The sequence below is a fragment of the Antrostomus carolinensis genome, unplaced genomic scaffold (assembly GCF_000700745.2).
Source record: "Antrostomus carolinensis isolate BGI_N321 unplaced genomic scaffold, ASM70074v2 scaffold1102, whole genome shotgun sequence".
Lineage (NCBI taxonomy): Eukaryota > Metazoa > Chordata > Aves > Caprimulgiformes > Caprimulgidae > Antrostomus > Antrostomus carolinensis.
In genome coordinates this window covers 29046-40423 of record NW_010299984.1, presented here as the reverse complement: position 1 = coordinate 40423, position 11378 = coordinate 29046, and the positions used below count along the sequence as shown (strand labels likewise).

The 11378-nt window shown below is 40.3% G+C and overlaps 1 protein-coding gene across 1 annotated transcript in view; it reads right to left on the bottom strand.

The window, feature by feature from the left end:
* Positions 1-249: 249 nt before the first annotated feature.
* DCAF5 (DDB1 and CUL4 associated factor 5) overlaps positions 250-11378 on the bottom strand; it is a gene marked incomplete at its 5' end in the record, with an annotated part of 35303 nt that continues 24174 nt past the window's right edge. The window contains 2 exons of the mRNA XM_010162950.2: positions 250-2098; positions 7571-7698. Coding sequence (XP_010161252.1) covers positions 290-2098; positions 7571-7698 — 1937 coding nt within the window. The remainder of the gene's footprint in view (positions 2099-7570; positions 7699-11378) is intronic.

Here is an 11378-nt window from a genome sequence, read left to right as displayed (position 1 = left end):
CAAACGACACATGTTCACACAGGAATAATTCAGTCAACCATCTTAATAAGGATTTACTTTAAACAGAACCTTGTATGGGTACACTAGACTCAGTTTCATTAAGGAGTAAGTTGGATTTTTATACAGCATGAACCACTGGCAACCTAAAACAGACCCACTGAAGAATGGAATGGAGAATCAAACGCAATGTTTCAGACCCAAGCTCTATGTGCCTTTAATACTTTCTTTCATTTTCTTTCTTTTTTTTTTTTTTTGTTTGAGTGCACACTACGACAGACATTTGCATTTATCATGTTTTTAACTTCTTTTCTAGGGATGAACTCTCTGAATCTGCATCTTCCAACTCTGCTCTGTGTCTTTTCAGTCCTCCAAGAGATTGGGTGCTCTCACTGACCATAGGATGCAAGTCAGCAGTATCCTCTCTTGTGCTCACATTGTAGCTGTTGGAGTCCATTTCAGACAGGCAGCAGTCTTTGTGCAAGGTCACACCCACCTGTACGAGGTTGCCATTATCAGCATTTGAGTGCACCTGTAGTCCTTGTGTCACAGCCTCCTGCTCTCCAAAGCTCTGTCCATTGTTGAAGCATGAAGGGCGAAGATGCAAGTGGCCGTTATTGTGGTTAACACAGGAGGTGTCGAGGCTCCTCTCCTCACTGTCATCAGTTTGGTTTCTGGAGCAGTGACCTGACATGCTACAGATGGCAGCAGTAGAGAATGGAGGGACCAGTGAGTGATGGCTCGATGCTGGTTGACAGTTCTGACTATTTTTCTGTTCCACGAGTCCTGCAGTCTGAATGCACGGTTCTTCGGTACAACTAATCAGCCCTTTGCAGTTAGCTTTTCCATTGAGCTTTTTAGTCTCAAAAGAATGCTCTACACCTCCACTGCTAGTGTCTTCAGATGTGTTTTCTTGACCCTCCATCCACCGCTGATTGTCACAGTCATGAGCTTGACCGTTACTAGAATTTTCTACCAAGCCACATTCTTTTAAAGTTTCTTTGTTGTGGCTTTCCACAGAAAGAGCTGGGGAACCTTGAGGAACTACTGAACTCAAGTTCCTAGCATCTTCCTTATTTAACGAGTATGCTGTACTGTGCCTTCCACTAGTTCCTGGTTTCCCTTCATCATTCTCCCCATCTCCTCTGGAGGACTCACCATCTTTGCTAGCTGAATATGATATGTAAGAATAATGAAGCCATTTGTAAGCTTTGTAAATCTTTCTCTCCACTGATTCACTGTCTGAACAAGGAGAGGTCCTTTCTTTGACAACTTCTTTGTTGGCTGAACTCCTTTCTGGCGAAGAAGCTGGAGAAGAAGATAGGTCATCTACTTTGATCTGGGGGTAATCATAGATGTCCTCACCTATGTAGGGGGTCACATTCTCTGTGTTAGTACTAGTCCTTTCCTCCTTTTGCATCTTCTGTTGGCGCCTCAGTGCATTGCGTTGCCTCATAGATGTGCGTCGTTCATTCAGCTCCTCTTCATCTTCTGTACTGCTGCTGCTGCTTGAACTGCTGGATTCATTCTCCTCAGGACTCGGGGACCGTGGCCGTGGGAAAAGGTCTGTGTCTAGTTCTGCCTCACAGGTATTGTCATCAGAATCAGACTCATTGGAAAGGGCCAGGAGACGTTTATCCTGATACTTTCTCAGGGCAGAGAGCCTCTGCTGACGGGAAGCCACATCTTCTCTGGCTGAGGGGGATTCAGTTGATCTTAAGGCCCTTAAGTTATAGGCAGTTTCATCAGACTCTTCAGCCACATGTGGTGGGGAATGATGCAAAGAGGCAGAGGACTCTGACTCACTGTAAGCAGAACGTTCGCTTACTCCTGCGTGGAGCTGCAGGATTGTGCTCTCACTGAGGTCGCTGTCCGAGTCAGAACTCCAGCCCTCGATCTCCCGACGCACCAGGGAGTCAAAAAAGGCCATCATCCGTGGGTCTTCCTGGACTGACTGGTTGGCATAATCATGAGACAAACCACTACCACTGTTCAACACAAGACTGATGTACTCTTCATGAGTGTAGAGGCAACGCGAGTCATCCTCAATTCTACCATCCAGATCCCCCGTGCAGTCAGGCTGTTTGTAAGGACTCCAGATCTGTAACAGAAAATAAAAAAAATACATATGTCTTCAAATTTGTAAACTATTACACGCATTTGAAGTAGAACAGTAGTGCAAATACCCAGAACAACTTCAAGTTGCAGATTGTTTTTATTGATTTTTACCCCTCAGGCCCATACTTACAAGTATTCCAGAGTCATGGGTTTTTTTTCCTCCTCCTCTACAAATGTGTTTTTCCTGCATCCGCTTCACCTATCCAGAACTTGAAAGCTCTCACACTGCAGATTATCCATCATTTCAATATTTCAGTGTGTAATAATTTCTCCCAAATTGCAGGGCTTTATTTTTATGTAATAGGGGATGCTTACTCACTAACTGTAAGAATAGTCTGTTGCCTAGAATACAGTCTCCGCACTAATAAAGGCACTTGTTTCCCAGGAAACTAGAGTTGCTTGTGCCAGTGATGTAGCGTTTCATCCAGCTGCATAGTCAGTCACACCTGATCAGCAGGCAGGGAGCTGAATGTATGGAGGAGAAAAGCAGGCCTGCATCACTCCCTGCAGGGAACAGTCTTGAAGGAAAGAAAGCATCCAACATCCTCTCAAGACACAGCAGCAGTTTTAGTTAATGGGGAAGGGTGAAGGAGAAGAGTTGTACTGAAAGCTACTTTTGAGGCGGAGAGAAGTAACATTGTAAAGTGTAATGATTTAAGCAATAGCACAGCCTTGACTGTGCTGTCCATCTAGCCTTCCCTCAGTATTCCTGGTGTGGAGAGGAAAAGGAAAAAAAAAAAAAGCCCCAAAGAAGGTCCACTACTATCCCTAAGAAACTGGTAATCCATAGCAAAGATAATAGTTGGATCTCCTTACCTTTCTCAGTTTTACTCACAGTTTTGGGGCAGTATGATGAAGGCACTGATTAGACAACCATTATCACTTTGCTCTAGATTGACTGTTAACATGTATAGACTTTCATCAAACATTCTTAACCTTTCAATTATTCAAGAGAACAGAAAGACTCTCTCTTCATCATCTAAGTTTTCCATGCTCCACTTCCTAAAGACAAGGTAGGAAGCAGTATTCTCCCAGTGGATGCATGAGAGATTGTTGATTTGGGGATACACTAAGGTTTTGAATAGAAAAATATTAAAAAAGCCTCTACTTCTCTAAGGACTATTCTGAGTTGCTGTCTTCTTGATGATTTAAGTAGCACATGTTCAGTACCTTCTATCATGCCTGGACAAGCAGGCTGGCATGCTGGCCTCTTCCTCAAGTAGTGTTAGATTGATCACTAGGTTTTATAAAACTCTTTTTTTCAAGCAAGAGAATTAGAAAACTCTTAAGATTCTGTATGAACCAATATAAATGAAGGACAGGTACTCTCTGAAGCCCCTCTAAGAAAGGTCTGTTTTATAATGAAAAGTAATCTAAAAAGGTACACAAAGTGCACAGAGTGATTCCACATCCTTGTTAGTGCTACTAGATCTTTTTGCTCACTCTGCAAGTATAAGAGAAAATACAGCAGCATTAAATATTGAAAAGATCGCTACAAAGAGTCCATAGTGAAGCTTTTCCGTTCCAAGACAGATTTGTTCAGAGAGAAGGAGTAAAGAATAAAGAGAAGTCAAGGGAATTCAGGATGAATACTTGTTTGTACAGCATCAGATGTCTCTGGAGATCGATGTCCCTACTTTTTAGACGTTTTGCTATGAAGCCTGCCAGAGTCCCAGAAAGAAATCAGATTAAGAAGCTATCCTTGGCAGAAACGTGAAGTCTTTAAACTAGCAGCAACTGGTCCAGTGCTCTCTGTGGCATCTGAAACGGGCTTCTTTGTAAATGGAATGCCTTTGCCTTTTCTCATCCTCTGACTGATGCAATGTTGAGGAAGAATGCGAGCAAATTGGAGAAAACAAGTTGGCAAATCATTCCACTGAAGCAACAATCTATCAAGAAGTTCTTTCTCTGTCATAGGATTAAGGAGCTGAATATTACTCAGTGATGCCCTGAGTATGGATATAAAAATAAGAACAATAACAGAAAAGGGAAGGACAAAACTACTTCTCTACTTCAGCAGAGACGCTTCAGACAGCATCTTTGAATTGCTTGTATTCCACGGTGGCAAACCCACAAATTCTGAAACAAAAAAGTAGTTATGCCCATAGCGTGAGAATAATTAAAACCAGCTATATTAGATTATCTGATTAGGCAGAGGCAGTTAGCCACAATAACATGAATCTGTCACCATAGCAACATGGAAAAACAGACTTTGCTATCTTTGATAACACTGATCATTTTTAAACAAATGGGCCCTACAAGAGTTGTGCTCAGAACCACAGTTACAGAGTATTCCATTTCCAATACAAAATCAGTATTTCTTTCTGAAAAATCCTTATGCACTTTATCGATTTTATCTTTTCTGGAATTGTATTCTAACTGCAGAATTCTCCGTGGCCCTCCTCTATGCCCCACACATCAGAAGGAATGTCTCATTCATTTCTCCTGCAATGCAATTCGTTTTCCTGCCAGCACATCCCAATGTCTCACACACTTAACTGAGGAGAAAGTGGTATTTTTCTATTTTTTTGCTTTAGTCCTTGTGGCAAATGCTTGCTGTAAATGGTAATTTTAGCTCACAGCTGTGCTTTTCCATACAATTTTAGTGAGGTTCAGGTTTCTGAAACAGAGCGCAATGAACCATTTATCCGGGTTGATGTGTCCAGCACACACTTTCTGGAATCAAGGCTTCTAGTATCTTTTATTATTGAGCTTGTTTAGTCTTAGTTTAGGTTTCTGAAACCTCCTGACTTGAATATTCACATCTTGACTCTCATCTTATCCATTATATTCTCAGTTCTAGCAGAAATCAAACCCTGAATCACTGAGCCACTGAATTACACCCTTGCAGGTGCTTTACAACAAAATAAAACTAAAGCAAAAAATCCATAACCACAAAGGTCAAAGTAATTCTTGTAAATATTATTCATTTCAGTAGGGCTAGCCCTGAGATAGATCTGTATTTCATTTGCAATTAGCATGAAAAAAGCAAGCGTGCTGGCAGAAACACTTGGAATTATTGAATGGCTTGTCTGTATCATGCCTTTATGCTGGTGCTATTAGTTCCTCACTGCTAGAAGTATTTAATTTAGGCCAGCTAGTCTAAAATTAAGGGCTCAGACAGACAGCTACTTGCATCCACATTTTTAATTAATCACAGAGTTTCTACCATTGAGGGAATGGAATACCACCCAAACACAGTGAACTTATCTTCTGTGATTTCATTCCAGATAGATTTTTAGAAGACACTTGAAGGACAGTAAAAGGAAGGACATTTCTTAAGGAACGATTAAGACAAACAAAAAACAACAAAACAGGAAAACATTAAAAACCTAACTACAGATTTTTATTTATGGCTCTTCTCTTGTCATCTTAAATTCTCCAAGCAAGCACATCAAGCATTTATATGAGGGAAAGATAGCCATGCAAGGGAAGGACTTGTGTTCCCAGCTATTTTTAATGCAGTAAATATCCCTCAGAACTGCTGGTGGTGTTTTTCCTGTTTTGCCCTTCTGCTGGTGGCAGTCACTAGCCTCCAGCCTATCTGAAGAAGTAGCCGGAGTAAAGAAGAAACCAGTATTGCACGGTCACCCACAAAGCACTGTTCACTAAGACTGTACCTTTAAAGTGAAGTCATGCAGATCAGACAAGATACGAGCCTTAAAATAACGTGACCCCCAAACAAGGCACATTACAAGCTGAGACAAAACGACATACAACAAAAGGGCAAGAAGTTCTGGGTTGCTAATAGACTTAATACATGAAACACCTTTCCCTTAATTTGTTTCTAGCTTGCAGTGTTTGGGGAATTCAGTTCCTTCAAAGCAGCTACACAAGTTCCATAGCACATACTGTGACACAACAGGCGTTCTCTTCTACGGAAGCATTCAAGCAGAGGTGTCTTTCAAAGAGTTACACAACCTGTGACTGGGCCCTTAATCGAACTAACCTTTTAATCACTAGGCAAAAAAACCCCCGCCAAAACCCTAGCAGGAGTACACAAAAGCAACACAGGGGATGTTTATACCAATGCTAATCCAACAGTCTAAGCACACTCATGCAGGAAGGATTCCTAGGGTGAAGGGTCAGCAAATCTAAAATCCAAAATGGAGAATTCAGGCTGTGTGAATCAAGTTCCCAAAGCAAAAGAAATGCCTCTGGCAAAACTGTGGTTAAACAGTGGCAGTTAGACTGCTTGGAAATTAAAAAATTCACGAGCTGCTAAGAGTGTTCAATGCACTTGTGTTCAAAGCTTGTATTTGACAGATTTGTGATCAAACCTGTCAGAGGGACACAGATGAAGAAAAAGGTAGAAAAGCAAACTAAAGTACCAGTGGAAGACAGAAGAGAAGGAAAGCTGAACTACAATCAGAACCCAGAAGTTGATAGTCACTGTAATGCAAGTGATGCAGCTGGGTGTTGGTCCCTGGATTCTGGGCCAGTTCTGGTGGTCCATAACTTGCAGACCACTAAAACATTCCTTTGCAGGACAAGTTCATTCAGTTAACTTGTAGTTGACTAAAACATATATTAATACTCAAACGACCTCATTTATAGCCACATGTACATAAGACTTCCATGAAATCATTCAACAGTTAAAAGCAGTATCAGTTCTCATTATTCTACTTAAAAATTAAATCATTCTGGTTTCTTTCATTTTGTTGATAGACTTAAATTATAGCAAAATTTCTATGGCAGCAGAACGCAAAGTGCATTAGTGTAGCATAATCCTCCACTTCCCCACCCTCAACCTCTGCTATTATAAGTGACAAAAACATTTCTGCCTTGCTCCCACAATATTGGCTGTCTATAAGAAAGTTTCAGAACCTAACAGAGATTTTTATCTCTTTACATTCCACATAAAAAGGCATAAACTTTCTAAAAATACTGCACATTTTTAGAGGATTCAGAAAAGACACTGTGGAAGGTATCAAGAGCCCCATTTCCTCTGGAAGCCACAGAAATGTATGCTGAATTGATTCCATGCAGAAGTGTACACAAAAATTGTAGAAGGGCAGCAGTACTTGGGACAAATTCTTATTAAATTTTAGCCCAAAGTATTGGAAGTCTTGGAAGATCACCTGTTAAAGCTGTGACCAAACTCTCCAAAGAAGGACAGTTTGCGTGATACTTCAGTTATGATGAATTATTGGATGATATAATAATATATGCATGATACAGAATAACACTGGAAAAAAATTCCTTTTGCAAGGCACAAATCCAGGAAATTCTGATCTTATCCCTTATTTCCAAAACTTTTAAAATTGAAATGGAGTTTAAAGTTGAAATGCTCAATTAAAAATTTGCACCAGTTTAGCCAGCAAATGAGACATGCCACTTTACAAAAGAATAAGATAAGAAGACAGGATGGGTGTGGAAAAGAATGATGCTGAGCAGAACAAAGCATTTCCTCCTGAAATATTGAAAGAACACATTTTCTGATAATTAATCTTACCTTTATAATCTTTTCAACACCAGAAGAACAGATCATGTAAGTGTGAGGATTAAACCGGACTTGGTTTACAATTGACCGATGACCTTTCAGTACCATAAAAGCACCATTGACGACCCGGCCAATGCCACCTAGGAGATAAACAAGCACACGTTAAATTAAGTAATTAAATCTTCATATTACTTTCATTCATAATTATTTAAAGTCATATTATATTTGACAATGCACTTCAGCTCTATTTTGCAATATTTTAAGGCCTGTGTTGGCTGCAGAATTCCAATTTTATGAGCAATGCCCCTGTGAGAAGCTGCAAGTTTGATGAAAAGCATCCTTCCTGCAAATTACAACTTGGAGGCTAGCTTTAGTTCAACCATCTAAACAAAGAATGAAGGTTTTTGACCTAATACGACAAGTATGTGAATAAGAACAACATACATACTTAATGAAATCACCAGTGAAACCACAGTGCCTAAGGCATGACACTACTCACAGTTTGTAAATTTGAAGCAGAGACAAATAAAAGAGGTTGACTTTTTAAACAGCTGTACTCTTTTTAAAAAATATTTCTTTTTAAAATCAGCAATTCATTACTGTCACAGCTGACTCTACTCCGATGGGTAAGAATCTAAAGGAGGCTATCTTCAAGGCTACTAACCTGAGTTACCACATTACAGCTGGTCTTAGTATAGCCTTCCCTAGACCAGGATCTGTAACAATTTGTATTTCTGTAAATCAAGCTTAAAGAGGGACCTGAAATAACACATCTGACCAGTGGCTTATATCACTCTTTGCCACAAGGCAGGGAATTAGCTAAAGCGCAATGTTTTTGTACTAATGGTAAAATTCAAAACAGAAGCCAGACAACTTTTCTGCTTGTGGTCACTGGTCTACACACCAAAGCAAGAAACTGTCACATGGTAACTTTTTATACTCATAGATTTACACAACTAAAACATACATTTGTTAGAAAGCACTTTGTCAGAAAGTATCCGACTAAACAAGTGTCAATCAACATGCCATGATTACATCTTCAATGAAAGAAACCAGAAGTTTTAAAAGAGGGGAAGTAAAAACTGAAAGCCACTTCAGAGGAAAACAATCTTGCTATTTAAAACTTCAAAGGTCGTAAGCACGCCTTACAGAAAGTTAAAATAATTTCACTAGCTTCTCTGCTACTTATAGTCATCTTAACACTAAACAAGTAAACTTTATGTTCTTCTGGCTAGAGATGTTTTCTATCCTCCTTTGTCCTCCACAGGAGCTCTTTCAGCTGAAAGAGCTGCTGGTTTAAGCCCTAAGCCCAGTGTTGAACAACTTCTAAAACAGAGTCAAGAGTTCTGCAATACACATTTCATAAAGAAAAACTTGCATTAACACTGAACAGTAACAAGATAAAAGGGTCAAGGGAAAAAAAGAAAAATAATTTAAAAAAAGGTATTCCTGTATCACCTATCACTTTCCAGTTGTTAGGTTACATAAATGATAAAGAACTGCAGCTAGTGAGCTTGTGTTCAGCCCCTTTCCTCTTAGAAAAAGTACTCTAGCCCTTCCACTCATTAGAACTACACTCTGAAGACCAGACCGGTGTGTACACGGTGTACAAACCATGATAAGGATTCAGAAATGAGGGGTCATCCAACTCCTAAAACTACACAGAGAGATCTTTTTAGTGATTCTGGAAAGTGTTCTGCTTGCACAAATAAATTTTTGCAGACCAAACTGCAGTCTCATGGCACTTTGGGACAGAAGATAATGTGCCTGAAGAAGGGAAAAGAGCTGGACCAAAACACATGGCTGTTTCAAAGTCTTTGTATACAGAATGAAGGCTCATTTAGAATTAAAACTTGAAGGGGAGACTATCACTCCAGTTAACTTCTAAGTATGTTCATCGAAACTGTACTGAGACTGAGCTACCTGGAACAGTTCTCTTATTTGCGTACACTTTTATTTTCTGTAAAGGTTCAGAAATGAGTTCTGCCTTCAGCCACTGGAGCAAGGTTTCACCAGTGTAAGCAAAGTTGACTGAGAAGTAACTGATTGGAGAGTAAGTTTATTAAATGCCAAATTGGGATCTTTTGATTTTCTTTTCCATTTTATGAGTTTCCTTGCATCCTTTCATTCTGCTCACCCTGCTAGACATTCATGACCACATTTATGGCTAATGGCAAGTTGCCCTACTCCCACAGCATTCCTTTCAGCCAAATCACAGTTGTCAATCCAATTGCATCTATCAAGCCAATGGTAGATGGTTACATCAAGTCCAGTTCTCAACACATTTATCTTGACCTAGCAGACAAATGTTCCAGGAGAGAGAGCCTCAAGAGTAAAGAGACCATTTGCTTAGGAAATGTTTCCAAGTCTGTAAATAATGCCTAAAACAAGTTTTAACTATCCATGGACTCTAGCTGCCTGAATTCAGTAAAAAGCAAGAAATATGCCCTACAAAACACTGACAAAACAGTCAGAAGTTAGAGAGACAACAAGCAAAGAAAGAATTGTAATGGACATGAAATACAAATTTAGGGCACCAATATCTTGGGCTGCATTTCCAAGACAGCCATTGGCTTTTTGTGGTACTGTCAGCAGTGTGAATTATCGTGTGCTTATTTTCCTAGTTAAACAGTGAAAACAGTTATTTAATGCCAGAACTGTCTTCTGGCACTAAATGTTTATCAATACACTAAGAGCACTGGATGAAAAGTGCACAGCATGCCATGTCTAGAACACTGCTCTCCCAGGCTGTAGTCTAACTCAAAAAGGGTCCAAAGCCCAGAAAGCCCATTGTATCCTGGTCTGCATAAAAAACATTGTGGCCAGCAGGTCAGGGGAGGTGATTCTGCCTTTCCACTCTGCTCTGGTGAGACCCCACGTGGAGTACTGCATCCAGCTCTGGAGTCCTCAGCACAGGAAAGACATAGACCTGCTGGAGCAGGTCCAGAGGAGGGTCACGAAAATGATCTGATCAGAGGGATGGGACACCCTCCTATGAAGAAAGGCTGAGAGAATTGGGGTTGTTCAGCCTGCAGAAGAGAAGGCTGCAGAGAGACTTTTTACCAAGGCCTGTAGTGACAGGAGAGAGGCAACAGCTTTAAGCTGAAAAAGCATAGATTTATATTGGATATAAGGAAGAAATTTTTTACAATGACAGTGGTAAGACAGTAAAAAAGTTGCCCAGAAAAAGCTGAGGATGCCACATCCCTGGAAATGTTCAGGATCAAGTTGGATGGGGATTTGAGCAACCTGATCTAGCTGAAGATGTCCCTGCCCATGGCAGGGGGGTTGGACTAAATGATCTTTAAAGGTCCCTTCCAACTAAAATAATTATGTGATTCTATGAAGGGACTCCAAAGCTTTCTGCTTTAATATTGAAGTACCCTGAATTCCTTTTAAGCTGTTAAGAGTAAAACCAGAGGAAGCATAGTACTAGAACATACTTCACTCTGCTTAGAGTGAAGGTGAGCTCCCCTACAAAGCCCCTGAAAACAACTAACTGCCCAGTTACAGGAAAAGTCCCCAGGAGCAGATTACTGCAATCACAAATCTTAGCAGTCAGCTTCTTCCAGTAGTACAAGAGGTTTTAATAATTTAAACCAGAGAGTATTGACTCCAGCAATACTCTGATAATCTTTATGTCAAATATAACAGACTACCCCAGAACCTCATTTTTAGACAACCCCTTGCCTGATGCAATTTTAGTCTACCAACTCCTGTGTTCTTAAGTGATGTCTCTAAGTGCTTAATGCACAGCCTTCTCCATCCTTATCCTGACAGTGGTCCCTTCATTTTGGAGTAGCCCAGCAAAGCTGCTATC